This window comes from Mya arenaria, chromosome 16, assembly GCF_026914265.1.
Source record: "Mya arenaria isolate MELC-2E11 chromosome 16, ASM2691426v1".
In the NCBI taxonomy this organism is placed as follows: domain Eukaryota; kingdom Metazoa; phylum Mollusca; class Bivalvia; order Myida; family Myidae; genus Mya; species Mya arenaria.
In genome coordinates this window covers 12,474,983-12,492,366 of record NC_069137.1, presented here as the reverse complement: position 1 = coordinate 12,492,366, position 17,384 = coordinate 12,474,983, and the positions used below count along the sequence as shown (strand labels likewise).

General features: G+C 35.8%; 1 protein-coding gene and 2 long non-coding RNA genes across 3 annotated transcripts; all 3 read left to right on the top strand.

Moving 5' to 3' along the window:
- Nucleotides 1–4,720: 4,720 nt before the first annotated feature.
- Nucleotides 4,721–7,632, top strand: LOC128221125 (uncharacterized). The gene is made up of 3 exons (XR_008258896.1): nucleotides 4,721–4,788; nucleotides 5,047–5,123; nucleotides 7,560–7,632. It is a non-coding gene; the product is annotated as an uncharacterized LOC128221125 (long non-coding RNA).
- A 460-nt stretch (nucleotides 7,633–8,092) lies between these two features.
- Nucleotides 8,093–10,716, top strand: LOC128221124 (uncharacterized). Its single transcript, XR_008258895.1, has 3 exons — nucleotides 8,093–8,186; nucleotides 9,986–10,080; nucleotides 10,647–10,716. It is a non-coding gene; the product is annotated as an uncharacterized LOC128221124 (long non-coding RNA).
- Nucleotides 10,717–13,883: 3,167 nt separating this feature from the next.
- LOC128221407 (ficolin-1-like) lies at nucleotides 13,884–17,079 on the top strand. The gene is made up of 4 exons (XM_052930019.1): nucleotides 13,884–13,925; nucleotides 14,426–14,522; nucleotides 14,822–14,986; nucleotides 16,814–17,079. The coding sequence occupies exons 1-4, from the start codon at nucleotides 13,899–13,901 to the stop codon at nucleotides 17,077–17,079; spliced, it is 555 nt and encodes a 184-aa protein (XP_052785979.1). The 5' UTR covers nucleotides 13,884–13,898.
- The last annotated feature ends 305 nt before the right edge of the window (nucleotides 17,080–17,384 follow it).

Below are 17,384 nucleotides of genomic sequence, written 5' to 3'. Positions count from 1 at the left end.
TAACGGAACGTTATTATGAACGCACATCCGCCGCCTATAGCGGACCGTTACACTAATCCTTCGCCTACGACGGACCGTTACATTGTTTCAATGTTCTTAATATGGACGTTTTAGAGAAGCATTCGGAAAACCAATTAATATAAACAGCATGAACTTGCAACATGAACAGAGTAAGACGAGGTTAACGTTTCAAATTTCAAATTTTATTGGCAATCGACATAATTTGTGTTCGGACATTTACAAAACAATCATTTTATGGCAAAGGCAAACACATATGAACATATATTCAAATATGTTAATTGTATATAATACTAAAATACATGCTTCACAGAAAATGGAACTTACAGCCGTGGTAGACTGGCCGAGATAGAACTGATGTCCTCTCTTCGGGAGAACTCAGAAACCTCAACCTGTTGGTCATCCAGATTTACAGGATTTGTCTTGTACAACTAGATGTATGGCCTATAAGCTCCTTAACAATGACGTTTAAAAACATCATTCACATGATTCGTGTATACGTACTATATCAAGTTGTCCTTTCGGGCTCAGGCAAATACAGCTAACCCCGGGCAAATTACTTGACCAGTGAATATGAAATCATCAATTAATAAGAAAGACCTGAACACTTAATAAACGTTTCATAAATGGAAGCCTCGTATTGTCTGGTCACTTGTCTGTGGTTGTTTGTCAAAGGTACATATAATAAACGTGACATACGAGAATATATAGAAGCCGCGCATCGCCCGGTCACTTGTTACAGAAAGGCTAAAAAATGACTCATAAAAACTTCTATAGATATATTGTCCACAATGGACTTAATCGTGTGCACACGTCCATTCGGAACTCTTAGACCATTTTCATCGAAAACAACCTCGGATGTATTTGGACGGTTTACATACTCAGATATGGGCATGTCTAAGTCTGTTACAAAAAGATCGCGTAGTAATTAAATTTAGCAGTTAAACTTAATGACTTATCTCTTGGGAATCTCAATTATGTTTGCAATCATACGTCACTTCACTGGCAATCAATTTAAACTAAGATCAATAAATACAAGCTAAAACACAATATTTAATTAATGATGTAATCAAAATTTTACTAACTACTTCAACTGATGTACCGACATTGATCGAGGTTGTTTTCGATAAAAATGGCCGTGGAGTTCTGAAGGGCACACGTCTTCGGCCATGTTAATAACATAAGCAAATACTTTGCACTAATCACGGCACCTATTAGTACAGTATCACTGATACCATGTCTGTATATAAAACGCTTATAACAACCAACTGAGGACGATACCAAAACATTTAACAACGTATGTTGTGAAGAGGCATAGCATGTCCTCTGTATATTATATGTTGTATTTTTATAACACTTTAAGCCCGTGGGCATTTGGTGAAAAAATGGAAATCAATCAGTATATGTAAGACCCTATATCACCGATTCAAAACTTCCGTTAATTTGTTTAATTCACAATGTTAGTTTTATGTTTATTATTGAAATAATGAGTGTTGTGTAACAATTACAATGATTATTAAAATATTTATTATCTCCCTTAGATTATGGAATTATATCCAGTTATGCATCAGTCAATTGTAAACAACCCCCCCCCCCCCCTTATACCCCCCACCCCTCCACTGGTCCGGTGAATAGCGGGGACTTTGACTTTCGGTCCAGCCAAGCCTAGGTAAAATCCCCACTCTGCGGGGACGAACCGCTGGTAAAATCCTCGCTTAATGCCCCCGCACCCCATTGACCTAGCTACAATAATGAGCGATCAGGGATACTTTTTTATTATTTTGACATTTCAAGTGTATCCCTGTAACGCTACAACTCTCTACCATTTAACACTAGACGAAAGAATATATAGTAATATTATGCATCGATGTTGATTAATAATGATATAATTGTTACAAATGTACCTAACAGTGATCTTAACTGGGTTGGATTTGTCGTTAGAGTCGTTATTTTCACATAAATATACTCTGGGTCACGAAATGAGCGTAGCAGTCCACCATTTTATATACATGTTGATTTTTATCGAATAAATTTGTACCCATCCGTCAATGATGGTTAACCCTGTGCGCAGTCACAGTTATCCTCCCTTTTCAATGTATTGTGCAGAGCAACGCAACAGTGTTCAAAAATGGTGATACCTAATCATCATCATCATCATCATCATCATCATCATGAACTTCTCCCAACTTGACCCATCAAACACGTTAGCGTTCAGCGCATTGAAATGGTTGCATTTTAATAGTGTTATTTAACCGAGCCTATTAACGACCAAAATATTCGAAATCCTCTACCCCGTTTCATACATGTACACAACCTGTCAGATTTGTCCTAGATTTACAGATTAATGGATACAATCGATGCATGTAAGTGCATTATGATATCTGAACATGTTTTTTTGGCATAATGACATAAATAAATGTGTGTTTGATAGTAGGCAATGATATTTTCGTAGAAATTTGAATTTATAACAAAGATAATTTAAAAATTGTGGCCGCAAGGATCCTCTGCGCAAGGCCCGTTTGCTACTTTTTGCTGGGATGGTGGACGTCACCAGTCTGCCATAGTCTAAAAATTGTCAAAAGACTGGTTGACGGCCATTTAGGTGGACTACCCATTGACCCTCGGTAAAGCCCATTTCCCACTATTATTGGCGCGAAGACAAAACCACCGCATTCAACCTGGCACTGCAGGGCCACCTGGAAGGTTAAGACACGGACCATTTCCCCGGCTATCCTCGGTAAACAAGGGACATGGGGGCGTGGTTACAATTGACTGGTGCATTATCCGTCTACCTGAACCCATTGAAATGTATTCTGAATGATCTCAATTTCAAAAACAGTTTTTGGCAATAAACGGTATGATAACGGTTTTTTAAAGCGACTGTAACGTTTTCCGATTGTTGTCGATTTCCGATTAGTCGACAAAATAAAAACAATGTAAAACGCAGAAAACTATCATTAATTATCTGATAATTGATTCATTGAACAAGTATCATTTTGTTACTTGAAGGGACCCGTTAACAGAGTTCATGTCTGCAATGATTTTCTTTTTTTTTAAATGTTTAAATTTAGTTAATACACTTTCAGCAACTCCAAGATACCACTTTCAAAAAATCTGAAACAATTCAATCACCAATAGTGATGCACAAGTCAATTGTAACCACGCGGCCCCCAGGTCCGGGGATATACCGGGGATGCCACAATGCCAAGTTAGTGCGGTGGTTTTGTTTTCACGCCGAAAACAGCGTGGAATTGGCCTAACCTAGGATGTGATGGGTGCGGGGGCATTTGACAGGGATCTTAACAGCAGTTTGTTGAAGGTGTTTTATCTCGGAAACCTTTTTTTTTTGTTTACGTTTCACACGAATGAAGATATTTTGAAATACGGCCCTATAAATGTAAATTATTTCCCTTAACATCTAACTGCATATGAACGTATCAATTAGTCACTAAATAACTAAAATAATGTACATGGATTTGTTTGATATTTTTTATATATTGAAATTACGGTACATAAAACTGAAAAACGATAAATAACCGTTTGCTTAACCTCATAGAAATAAGCATGTTTAAATGGAACAAGGCTTATAAGTTTTAATATTAGTCCAGTGAAAATAAAAAAAATAAAGGGGAAAAATGCACATTGGTCGATTCAGGCATTATATTTAACATACTAAAAGTATAGAACAATCACATGGGGCAATTGTGATTTTGGGGGTAAAATGTTGAAAAAAGTAAAATATAAGTGAAAATTTCAGGAATTCGTCACCAATTGTGTCCTTTTTTACAATAAAATAACCAAAATTACTGCATGGAATAGGTATAATAGTACAGTTTAATAATATACTGATAATAATATTTTGAGAAATACGCTTTATGGGGTAACATGTTTGAAAAAAAATAAATGAAAAAAATCTAGAATTTGACAATAGCATGCCCTGTAATTTTGACCTTTAAACCTTTAACTTCTTACTATATAAGCAATTATGGAAAATACTTGTTACTGATATCAAGAAAATGATTGGTGAATGCTAAAAGATTTACTGTGATCTACTATAGTCTCATAAGATAGAAATACCATGATTTATGCACAATTCTTACAAATTAAAATAGGTATCCTTCATTAGAACCATTTTTTTCGACATATATTCATCCTTTTTGGAATATCAAAACAATAGTTTTAAATGTGGTAAATCTTATGTGGGAGTAAGAGTGCATCTTTAAACCTATCAAGATAATTGCATATTCGTGATTTTGGTGCAAAACCTTTACGCAATTCTTATATTTAGTGCAGGCCTGGTCTGGATGAACTTTAAAATTTTCATTATCTATTTGGACATTTAGCAAAGTCTGTAACTCACGACGTTATATATTCGGAAACTAAGATAAGATAAGGCCGAAGTAATTATATGTTTAATGTCATCTCGCCGTTTGTCTTGGGTGCTCAAAACCGAGGAAAAATCAACCTACTGAACTATCTACATATAGGAAAGAAAATTTGCATTAAATAGCTTTATTGGTAATCAGGGAAAATAAAAAGAATGTCATGTGCGGTTGTTAGTTTTTAAAATGTGATCCCTTCGCTAAACATAAAATCTTATAGTATGGCCCCAACCGAACGACGGTATCGACCGAGGATTACATTTAGAACATTATAGATAATATAAAGCAACCACATTTGTTAGGCGCTTCACAGAAGCCTTACGTCAGAACACAGAGGTCATGTTCTTCTTTGCTATAGTAGTAAGCCTTCTCGTTGGCGGATCTGAAGGTACATTTCCTTTTTAAAATTTGTTCTTGTTTTCCTAAAGTTGTTTTTCATTGCGTAATAGAAAAATCGTTGGCATTTAGTGATCATATATTATAATATGATTCAGAAATCAACTCAGTAAAACTATGTTGCCAATTTTCGCTTTGAAAACAAAATCATGTATACAACGCTTGTTAGGATACAAGGTATGTCATTTGTGCCGATGACATCACTATGTGTTCACCTATGCATGTTAGACAAAACTATATCAACATATAGGTTTGTTGTGCCTGCAATGCAACGATGTTGCCCAGCCGAGACATTGTACGACCGTCGTTGAATGTCCGCAGTTTGAGGTAAGTTGGGTTTCTATTTTTACAATCGTCGTTGGACGTCCATAGTATGACGTACGAATGATGTAAGAATATTTGCTAATACATGTAGTACAACCGTCGCTAAATGTCTGCAATCCGACGTCGGAAGATTTGCTAATCGTACAACCGTCGCTTATTGTTCGCTTTCTGATGTAAGCAGTTTTGCTAGTCGTATAACCGACGCTAAATGTCTGCAATCCGACGTAATGTGATTTGCTAATCGTTAGTTTATCCCAGTTTGGTGAAAGGCGTTCTGCAATTTGTCCAACCATTTGTGTATACCGGCAGCATGACACAAGTCGGTCTGATGTTTGGAAGTTCATTGTTGAATGTCCGCCGTTTGACGTCCTAACCATCGTTAATAGTCTGCAGTTGGACGTACTTTGGTTTGCTTATTGTACGATCATTGTTGAATGCCCGCAGTTTGACGTCCTAGCCATCATTAATAGTCTGCAGTTGGACGTACTTTGGTTTGCTTATTGTACGATCATTGTTGACTGCCCGCAGGTTGACGTCCTAACCATCACTAATAGTCTGCAGTTGGACGTACTTTGGTTTGCTTATTGTACGATCATTGTTGAATGCCCGCAGGTTGACGTCCTTACCATCACTAATAGTCTGCAGTTGGACGTACTTTGGTTTGCTTATTGTACGATCATTGTTGAATGTCCGTAGGTTGACGTCCTAACCATCATTAATACTCTGCAGTTGGACGTACTTTGGTTTGTTTATTGTACGATCATTGTTGACTGCCCGCAGGTTGACGTCCGAACCATCGTTAATACTCTGCAGTTGGACGTACTTTGGTTTGCTTATTGTACGATCATTGTTGACTGCCCGCAGGTTGACGTCCTAACCATCACTAATAGTCTGCAGTTGGACGTACTTTGGTTTGCTTATTATACGATCATTGTTGAATATCCACAGGTTGATGTCCGAACCATCGTTAATAGTCTGCAGTTGGACGTACTTTGGTTTGCTTATTGTACGATCATTGTTGAATGCCCGCAGGTTGACTTCCTAACCATCGTTAATAATCTGCAGTTGGACGTACTTTGGTTTGGTTATTGAACGATCATTGTTGAATGTCCGAAGTTTGACGTCCTAACCATCGTTTATAGTCTGCAGTTGGACGTACTTTGGTTTGCTTATTGTACGATCATTGTTGAATGTCCGCAGTTTGACGTACGTAAAATTGCTTATTGAATGGCAGCCTTTGAATGTCCGCAATTTGACTTTTGCTGGTTGGCTAATTAAATGACTTACGTTGAATGTCTGCAATTTTGACGTACGTACATTTACCTATTGTGTTTCCGTCGCTGAATATCCGTAGTTTGACATAAACAATTGTGAAAAAAAAATGTCGCCACTTGCCCGAATGACCATCGGGCTTATCATTTGTTCAACTCGTATTCGAGTTAACATGTATTTCAGTAACCGTTCGGCGGTAGTCTCATCAGTCATCGGTAAAAATTATTTATATATTTGTGTGTGGTTTGTGTTTATGTCGCTATTTTATTGTCGATTGCGCCATTTTTATGTACCTCTTAACTGGGTTAAGTTTTGAATCACCTACATGTATTACTGGGCTTGTCCCTTTAGTTTTCATTGTATTATTGCTAACCGTACAGCAGCCAATAAATGTCCATATTCTTAAGCAATACGTTCTACTTTTTAAAAAGTTGTTGTACGTTTGGCAATTATGGCCGTACTTGTATCATAACCGTTCTTGAATTGCAATAATGCTCTACTTTTGTCCAACCATTTGTGAATGCACACGGGCGTACGTAAGTATTTGTTTGTTAATTATTTAGCTGTTACTTAATAACCGCAGTCAGGCATACGTTAGTCTGCTGTTTGTGATAATGTCGTTAAATGTCCACAATTTGAAGTGACTTGATTTACTATTCACTGGCTGTAAGCAGTATGGCGTTATTAGATTTGCTAATCGTACAACGGTCGTAGCTTGTCCGCAATCATAATTAGGAAGTTTTCTAATTAGACAGCTGTCCTTTAATGTCCGCTGTTTGACGTCATAAGGAATATCTAGTTTACAACGGTCGTAGCTTATCCGCAATTTGAAGTTAGAAGTCTTGCAAATCGTACAGTGTTTGAATATATACAATCTGACGTAAGTAGGTTTACCAATTGTACAACTGTTGCTGATTGTCTATGATAACATGGCTATGAAAAGATTATCTGTTCATCGGACAAGACAACCCAGGTATGTTCGTAGATGTGGAATCGTGTTGTTTCCGCCGATTTGCTAAATATTACCATAACTAACTCACATGTATTTGCTTTCAACCCGACTGAGACTGTTGTTGTCATAAGTTAAATACATTTAAGCTTTCAAATATATCACTTTATGTGGTCATTTTTCATGGTTTAGTTTCCGTTTAAGGTGATTCTTTTCAGGTATGTTACACTGAGCGATCTGTAAACGATATAGGAGAAGCACGCTATGTATTAGGCTGTTCACCAGGAAATGTAAGTACCACTCAAATTAATAGACACGTACTGCCTAAAGAGTCTCACGATTTACAAGTTCCATTATCACACCCCTTCAACCCTAGCCTGTTGCAATTTTATATCTCAGTCATCATTTACTGTGATCCTATCAAATCGCAATATTTCGAAAGATATCTTTAATAAACAAACACTTATTTAGCCCAGTAAATTTATTAAGTTGGGTAAATGTTAAAAGCGAAGATCAAGGTCGGAATTGAAAACAATATATTAAGGCATTCCCAAACTCAAATTCATCTTCTTCTATTGTGTGTTTGTTTTATGAGTATCTTGCTTTCGGTCATAAAAGCACTTTTATACAATGTCTGCCAGTTTATAAAGCGTGAGCTATAAGTACTTAATTAGACAAGTGGGGATTTTAATTAAAAAAGTGAAAAGTAGTGCGCCAACTTTTCGAAGTATTTATTCAACATTTGTTTCAGGCCTGTACCAATATTACCTCAACTTCCCAGTTCAGCCGATGTACTCACTGCTGCGATTCAAATTTATGTAACAATCAAGCGTGTGGTGAACCGGGTAAGGTTTCTATTCACATTGTTTCGATTGTGTCGGTGCACCGGATAAGGATTCAGCACACATTGTATACATTGTTTCGGTGAACTGGGTAAGGTTTCAATACACATTGTATACATTGTTTCGGTGAACCGGGTAAGGTTTCAGCACACATTGTATAGATTGTTTCGATGAACCGGGTAAGGTTTCAGCACACATTGTATATATTGTTTCGGTGAACTGGGTAAGAATTCAGCACACATTGTATAGATTGTTTCTGTGAATCGGGTAAGGTTTCAGCACACATTGTATATATTGTTTCGGTGAACCGGGTAAGATTTCAATACACATTGTATCGATTGTTTCGGTGAACCGGGTAAGATTTCAATACACATTGAATCGATTGTTTCGGTGAACCGGTTAAGGTTTTAATACACATTGTATCGATTGTTTTGGTGAACCGGTTAAGGTTTTAATACACGTTGTATCGATTGTTTCGGTGAACCGGGTAAGGTTTCAATACATATTGTATCGATTGTTTCGGTGAACCGGTTAAGGTTTCAATACACATTGTATCGATTGTTTCGGTGAACCGGTTATGGTTTTAATACACATTGTATCGATTGTTTCGGCGAAATGGGTAAGATTTCAATACACATTGTATCGATTGTTTCGGTGAACCGGTTAAGGTTTCAATACACATTGTATCGATTGTTTCGGTGAACCGGTTAAGGTTTTAATACACGTTGTATCGATTGTTTCGGTGAACCGGGTAAGGTTTCAATACACATTGTATCGATTGTTTCGGTGAACCGTGTGAGAGTTTGGTACACATCGTACCGATTGGTTTTAGTGAATTGGGGAATATTTAAATCATCTGCGTCATCCATGATACTTTTTCCGTTACACAACATTTGAAATTTGACTGACAAATTTAGTTTAAATAAGTATGCATGAGGCAGTGGAGACACCTCTGTTTTTCAAATTGCATATTAAAAGTCTTCAATAACCAAAAGTTGTTAGTTGTCTTCACAAACGAGTGGACTAATTAGCTGTTTAAAATTGTCTTCTCATACGGAGAATCGAGTTGAAATAGAAATTGAACCAGAATACATTTTTTTTTCAACGGGAAAACATTAGTAAGAATGTCTGTGCATTTGTTTCGCAACGGTGACTTGCGCTACCAATGAAACTGTGTCATCACTTTATGATTGAGAGATTGTCCTTGCCAAACCGCCTATGGTATACAACGAAGCATAGTTCTGTAGTGTTAGCCGACGATTGATTTCAAAACAGATGGTTATACGTTGTATCAATCGTTTTGTTGAAACGGGTAAGTTTTTTGCCGGCATGACACAGATCATTAGTGTAACGGTGTTCGATTGAAGCCAGTATCCACATTCGTGTTTTAATGAAGTGACGATCGTTTTTAAGCAAGGACCTTCTTTAGTCCATGTGATCCAAAAGTGTTTCTGTTATGAACCGGGTACTAAGATTAAAGCAGTCATGGTAGCGGTGTTGGGTACATTTAAACCGTCTGTGATATATGGGAAACGAAATCGAGTAGTTTTGGGTTTAAGAACAACGTCAGGGTAAAGGTAGTGTTACAATTTTACTGACCGTTGCAAGGCGGAACCTAATAATCCTTGATAAACATACCTAGTTTTTTTATATATAGTGTCGATTTGTGATTAGCAAGTATTTTGTTGAGAAAAGAGTAAAATCTGAGTCCGGCCAGTACCAAAGCATGTTATAACCTTTTTAACCAATCTAATATATAGTAAGATTTGAAAAGGGGACTGAATTCGATATTACATTTTTAGGATACCCTGCCGACAGGGGCCTTATCTGCTACAGCTGCCATGATCCGGTACCAGCCGGCATGTGTCACAATATAGACTTTTGTAGAAAGGGAGAGGTAAATACAATAGTATAATCTAGTTTACAAATATGGGCTGGAATATCTGACCCTGGTATTGAGCGAACAATAAGTTAAGACTATTCCGTCTGGTCCGGAAACAAATAATTGATAATCATTATTGCATACACTATTTCTTTAAACTTTTGATCAACTTAATATTATAAGCTCAAATGTTTGCTTCATTTTTGAAATTTAAATATCAAGTATTTAATGACACGATGTTATACATCTTTTTTCAAATAACAATTTGTTGTGCGTGACGGCTATTCCCTGGCGATGGAAAAACGTTTTTCATACACATGTCACATGACCGGTTTATTTGTAACGATTTACAAAATCTTTTTCGTGTAATAATGCTGGATTGAGACCTGATTTGTGCGACAGTTATTGTTGGCAGCTTCCCTGAGTGTAATAAGGTTGTCTTAAGTCTTTATTGATGTTCACAGTGTTGTTTATTCTGTGTTCATGTATTAAAAAGTTCATATTCATCACATTCATGCAATGACCTTTAAAATAATGCATGTTATTGCATGAAAAAGTACTAACTTGGAATTTCTCTGCAGGAATGTAGCGTTATAGGAAAACAGCTGTTTGGAACGACCGTTTTCACCTCCCAGTGCCAAAAGACTTTTGTAAGTGTGTTAATTTAATATGTGTATACAAATGCGTGCACTTTTTCAAAATGAGTTTAAGTTAATTTTGATGCTGAACTAGGTCAATGTTTAGTTATTAATATAATGAAAAGCACAGGGAAAAGTCAAGTCCAACAATCAATTATTAAGTATGTTTAGAGGCAAAATGTAAGGGCCTTAACGATACTCCTGACACATGCATACGTAAAATGAAATAACAAAGTAGTCAGCATACTCAATTATTACCGATTGATGGAATTGGCTAATGTGCTTAAACGTAAGTGAGACCTGTTCCGGTTACTATTTGAAGGCAGTAACCACCATATGTATTGTAGTTGTCTGTCTTTAATTCGGTATTCACAGCAGCTTTGTTGGTGCGTGAGGAACAATCTTGACTTCCAACTACGCGGCACAAAATAGTGCGTTTTGTGGCAGAATGTAAAATTGCTTTAAAAACAAGTGCGTGTATCAATATAAATGCTTTCTGCATATCTACCAGCATGTAGATTTGATTTTTATTGGATTATAGAATGCCTTTAATGCCCAAATGCTTATGCGCACGGGTTAACTCAATATTTAGTATTTCCAATTTAAGGTTGGTAGATATGCCACTGCTTTAATATGCAAAGTCTAAGTCCCAGTTTGGGTTATTTAAGTTTTCAAATCAATGCATTCTCCTTATGACAGCTCGGCAGTACATGGCAGTTTTTTGTTTTGTTTGGTGTATTACTTTGTTATGTGTACTTTGTGAAAAACTCTCATTTTGTTAGGTAGTCCGTTGTGATATAGAACAGCAAATGTTTGTTATTGCACACACAAAATCTAGCATAACAATAAGGATCACTGCCATTTAACAATACATGTCGAATGCATAACATCACACTTTACACAGTCTCCAATCAGTGCTTGTAGCGCTATGATTAACAACTTTTACTAATTTCACCTTTAGTTGTTGTTGTGTTGCATGTAATGTTTTTCATGCATGGGTAGTATATCATAGTTGTTTGTAGGCGTGTTTTGTTTTGTTGTTTTGTTTCTTATGGGTTATCTGTTGGGAGTTTAAACATGATGGTATTCTAAATGTTTGATTTTTAGTTATGCACTTTCTGTTTCTTTTGTATTATTACATTTAGTAAATTCGGCTGAAACATTTTCTTTTGATATTTAAGTTGTTGGGCATATTAATCTGCTCGGTAATTTCAATCAAAAAAGGATCAAAAAAAGATAACGCGAGTTTATACCACTCTCAATATTGGTCCTATCAATATACTACCATTTTAGGCATGTGAGGCTCACCATTCAGGTGGTATACTGATCGGAAAGCGAGACAATCACAGAGAAAGATCTTACGACGTCCATGACTGTAACTCGTGCTGTAACGCCGACCTTTGCAATCAGCAATGCTTCGCACAAGGTGAGTTTAAGATGCCATAAATTAAAACGTTTGTTTCATTGACAACGATTGTGTAGAACGTTATATAAGCTTAGGCTAAGTTACTCTCGTTGGCACTATGATGCGCGAGGGTGTTATGGGAGAAACTGTATAATCAGGAGAAAACCCACTTGTCCGATTTGGTGACCACCAATCAAACTAACGGGTAGCGGAAATAGAATAATTCAATGTTACATTAAGATTCCATTAAACGGACAAGACACTAGATGTTCACAAAATCGGCAAAAACAGTACGTCCACAAGCCTAGATGTGTTAATACGAGCTAGTATAAGGCCGATAATATACTATTGTACATGTTAAAAGAATACACGCAACAATCATGCAACTAACAACTCGCTCTCATTTTCATCAGAGTAAACCCTTTTCAAAAGTTTCCATAAATAAATTTCATCACCGATGTTCTACTGGCGGGCTCTTAAATACGTTTTTGCAACACTATTCTGCTTTCTTGCAAGGCCATTTCTCCAGGAGGCTAAGAGTGTCTATAATAAGCATGTGAAAGTCACGATAAATATATACCGACGCTATTTTTAAACATACTGAATTTACGCGGTAGACAACACCAGTAAATTTTCAAAAAAGGAAAACTGTGCGTCGGTAAAAGAGACAATAACAAAGTTTCTTGACGCTTAGCAAAATATGCTTATTTTTAGTAAATGGAGAATGGTCTAAATGGGGTTCCTGGGAGGGTTGTGACCAGACATGCGGTCAAGGCACCCAGCGAAGATCAAGAACATGTAGTAATCCCCCTCCAAGCGGTGGAGGTCATAATTGCACAGGAAAAAGTATTGAAACAAGATCTTGCACTATCGTACATTGTCCAAGTAAGTGTTATCATAACATTATTGTGTTTTCTGGTTTAGTGAAATACTTTTGATACTATTTTTGAAATATTCTTAATGTAAGATGGCTGTGTTTATTTGCAGAGATTGGAATATTCAAGAGTGTATCAAATTTATTCACAAATACTGGTTTACAGTCATCATTACGCCAAATTATAAATTTGCAATGATCATTTAAAATACAATGCTTAGTGAAATATGCAAAAAAGGAAACTTTTTACGAAGGTAGAATATAATATTTGTTAATGGGTATATATATATATATAATTAGAAATCTCGAGTGTACAATTCAATCATATGTCAAAATACAGAATATAGAAGCAATTAAGCATTTCTGAATTGATTTGTCTGCCGTCATTACTGTTGTACCAATTCAATATCAATATCCATATGACAGTTAATGGCGGTTGGGGACAATGGTCCGACTGGTCTGCTGGTTGTGGAAGTCAAACGAGGACAAGGGCATGCGATAATCCAACTCCTCAATTTGGAGGTCATTGTACTGGTAACGTGACAGACACTGCAAAGAACAATGTGTGCACATGTACGACATTTAAACTTTGTCTAAACTAAATTGATGACAGCGTCTGCATTTCAGTAATAACACCAACAACATAGTCAAGTTGAATACATAACTAAGCAAAATACGTTTTTATTACATTTGAAAAAAATGCATCTTACTGAGATCTAAAGTTTGATCATGAATGTTAACAGCACACTAGATATATATGTTATTGTTGTTCCTGATAATGTTAAAGGGTATTTGTATATAAATTGCAGCATATGCCGATTGCTCTGAGATACACAAAGCTCACCCTGAACTTCCTTCTTCAATCTACACCATCACATCCTGGAACACAAGTAGTCAAGCAAAGGTGGTCTGTGATATGGATACGGACGGAGGGGGGTGGACGGTAAAGTATAGTGTTTGTTGTCTAGCTAGAAATTGGTGCCTTAAAGTCGAATGAGTTTGAGTATTATTTCTTTCAAACAGTAATTAGCGTTTGACTGATTTAAATCAGGTAATAAATTCGTCTGCATCTCTTCAAAGTTTCCATTACTGGAGGCGTCCGTAAACAAAAATATCAGTTATTTTTCAGATAACATTCAAAAAACAATAATATTCTAATTAATTGTTTCGCTGCCATTTTATATGTGAAACTATTTTGTGTATATAACAAGTTCCTTTATAGGACATCACTTTCGACTATCGGCTGCCTTATTGATGAAATATATAACCAAATAGCCTTATTGATTAATTTTGTCCATGTGAAAATTAGTTTATATGATTTGTTTTTAGGATCATCTGGAGTAAGCCTACTAATAATTGACGTACACATATGTGAGGTATTATGTCCGTCTGACATTGTATATTTATTCGGTTCAATGTTAAATATACCCAATATGTTTCCAGGTTTTCCAGCACCGCGTCAATGGAAGTGTCGATTTCTACCGGAACTTCTCTTCTTATGAGGCCGGGTTTGGTTCTCTTAGTGGGGAGTTCTGGCTAGGTAAGATCTCAGCAGATGATTATTAGACAGAGTACAATGTCAAAGCCTGACTGATGGCCCGTTACCGTGAACGGTTAAACGTGTGGTTTACGGGGATATGCCATACCAAGTGATGATACATGCGTAAAGAATGCATCATATAACAAACCTTCAGGTTAAGCCGACACGTTGGAAATAAATATGATTTTTTTATATACCTACACATTAACCAGCATAATTACTTATAGTAAAGTCATAGGTTAGATACATTGAATTTATCATGAATCAATTTACGTATATGAAAGTGTTTCACATACTAGGATTGTCCCTGATGCATGAGATGACGTCAGGGTCCACCAACGAATTACGGATTGACATAGAGAGAGCTAATGGAAGCCTCGCATATGTAGTTTACCCCAGGTTCAGAATAGAAGCCGCCCCAACATATATATTGCGCATTGGAAACAAAACAGACTACAGCGGAGGTAAGTCAGTTTAAGTGTATGTTGTCGGATTATTATTATTATTATTATTATATACCATATTTCTATAGCACTCTTTTCATACATAAAGTATGTTCAAAAGTGCTTTACAATGTAATATAAAACAATAGACAAACTAAAATGCTTATAACAATATTAACGCTAGTCAATTAAAACAAAGTGTTTATGCATAGTACATATGTACAAAATTAATATAATATAAAATGTTTGAAATAACTATAAAATAATAGAATAATAATTTCAGAGTTAGTGAAAACCAATAAAATTTAAAGATAAAGTAACAACAAGCTGTTAAATCCCGGATAGATCCATGCACTCGGAAATAAAATAATAAAACACTTATCGTCCATAATACTGTTTAAAATAGTGGGTTTTCAGGGCCTTCTTAAAACTTTGCAAGGTGTTACAGTCTCTGATGTCAGATGGTAGGGCATTCCATAACTTAGCTGATGCTGACTGGAAACTTCTGTCACCATAACGCGCCGTCCGACATTTAGGCACAACTAACGTCAGTGACTTATTTTTCGACCTCAGATTTCTGGATGCTCTGGATTAGTACACATACAAACACTTATCGATACATTAAAACATATGTAAGTGACATGAACTAAAATAAATAATACAATTTAATAGTGTTTATTGTAATTTGCTTTAAATCGTTTGAAGTTACATACAGACAGTATAAATAACTATTTCGACTGTTTAGCATTTGTGTAATGACGTTGGTTTATCGAATGATGCATGATTGATCACGACTAAGTCCTCGGGCATTTATCAACCAAAACCCTTAGTCAACTATATCTTATCATATATAACATAGTTATTTTAATGGCATTGGTCATTTAAAATTACGAGTAATTGGAAATTTAATAAGCAACTTTTTCTCACGTGTTTATGGAATAAAACGGCAATATTTCCATTATTTAAATAATTCCCTTTTTTACATCGCTGAATATGACGTTGATTTCTGTATATGAACCTAGCTAAGGTCGATCAAGCCTTTATGCATTTTCATAGGAAACAGAGTTTGAATGAAGTATAACTTACTTTGATCAGTAAATTTAGTAAAAACAACTTTCTAACAAAACAGTTTTAATTGTCTCACTGGGTTTTGACTTTCACCGAATGTAAACTTTTTGTTCCCGGTAAAGCTCGTTACTGAAACTAGATACGTGTCATGAACGAAATACAATACAAATTTTCAAATTTAATTGCACCGATAGCTCCGGTTAAATAGCCTTAAAAGCTATGCTTGTGATGTTTCCAGGTATTCGTGTCGACCATATTAAATCTTGAAAATGACGTCATGAGGCACGTTCGTATCTTTGTCGGGCAATCATACTATACTCGTCATCACGTGCCGTGATAAGCTCACGGGCTGAAACAATAATCATTTTTGCTAGAACGAGTTTCTATAGTAATATGTATATTATTGTATTTTTAAAGGGTATCATAAAATCGTAAATTTAAAACTTTTATGATGACATTGAATAAGAAACGATTCATAAAACAATCTTGTTAAAGTACGAATGTCACCTTATCGTAAAATCGATAATTTTGCTTTGATATTGTCGTCATATCGAAGTTTAATTGAAAGTATTTTTTAAGATTCAATTTCTCTTTGATTGGCGTCTCTAACTTTTTTATTTGTTTCTAAATGTGTTTCATAATTACTCATGGAAACTTGTTTTACTGTACGATCGTTGATAAAAGTAACACTATTTTTTATTTTAATATCCGACAACCCGTATAATTATATAATGAATGCTTGGACCCGGCCTAAACAGTATAACTACTTTATTTTTTCAGTTACATCTACAGTGGCTGATTATCTCCCGAGCACAGCCAACGGAGGTGCGGATAATATGGCGTTTTCCACCTTTGATAGGGACAATGACCGAAGTGGCATTAACTGTGCTTCTTCTTATCACGGAGCGTGGTGGTACAATCATTGCTATCAATACGCGAACTTGAACGGAGATTATCTGACACCTGGGACACACTCGAGCTATTCGATGACGTTTGATGAGTATGTGTCTTTAAAAACCAGTAGAATGATGTTCAGAACCACGTGACGTTATGGATAGAAAATTTCTTTATCTCAATTTTTATGCGTTTAAAATGTTTTACTTAAAGACAAGAGTGATACATGTGTTTTATTATTAAATGCTACCTTGTAAAATATAACTACATACATGTATAAGTTTGTTGTATATGTTGCAAATAGCCGCGATTTAGAATTATTTATACATCGTTAAAACTAAAGGATGAAATTAATTGATTTTTCATAAATAAAAAAGCCATTTCTGGATGTAAGTCTCAAATTTGATTTCTCAAACGGTCTGGGAACATAGATCCTTGTCTAAATTAAATTATAATG

What these genes read in the sequence shown, in the direction of transcription:
- LOC128221407 (XM_052930019.1), top strand. Translation starts at nt 13,899, where the DNA reads ATGGATACGGACGGAGGGGGGTGGACG. An exon ending in CGGACGGAGGGGGGTGGACG is followed by an intron (nt 13,926 to 14,425) that starts GTAAAGTATAGT and finishes ATATGTTTCCAG; the next exon opens with GTTTTCCAGCACCGCGTCAA. An exon ending in TAGTGGGGAGTTCTGGCTAG is followed by an intron (nt 14,523 to 14,821) that starts GTAAGATCTCAG and finishes TTCACATACTAG; the next exon opens with GATTGTCCCTGATGCATGAG.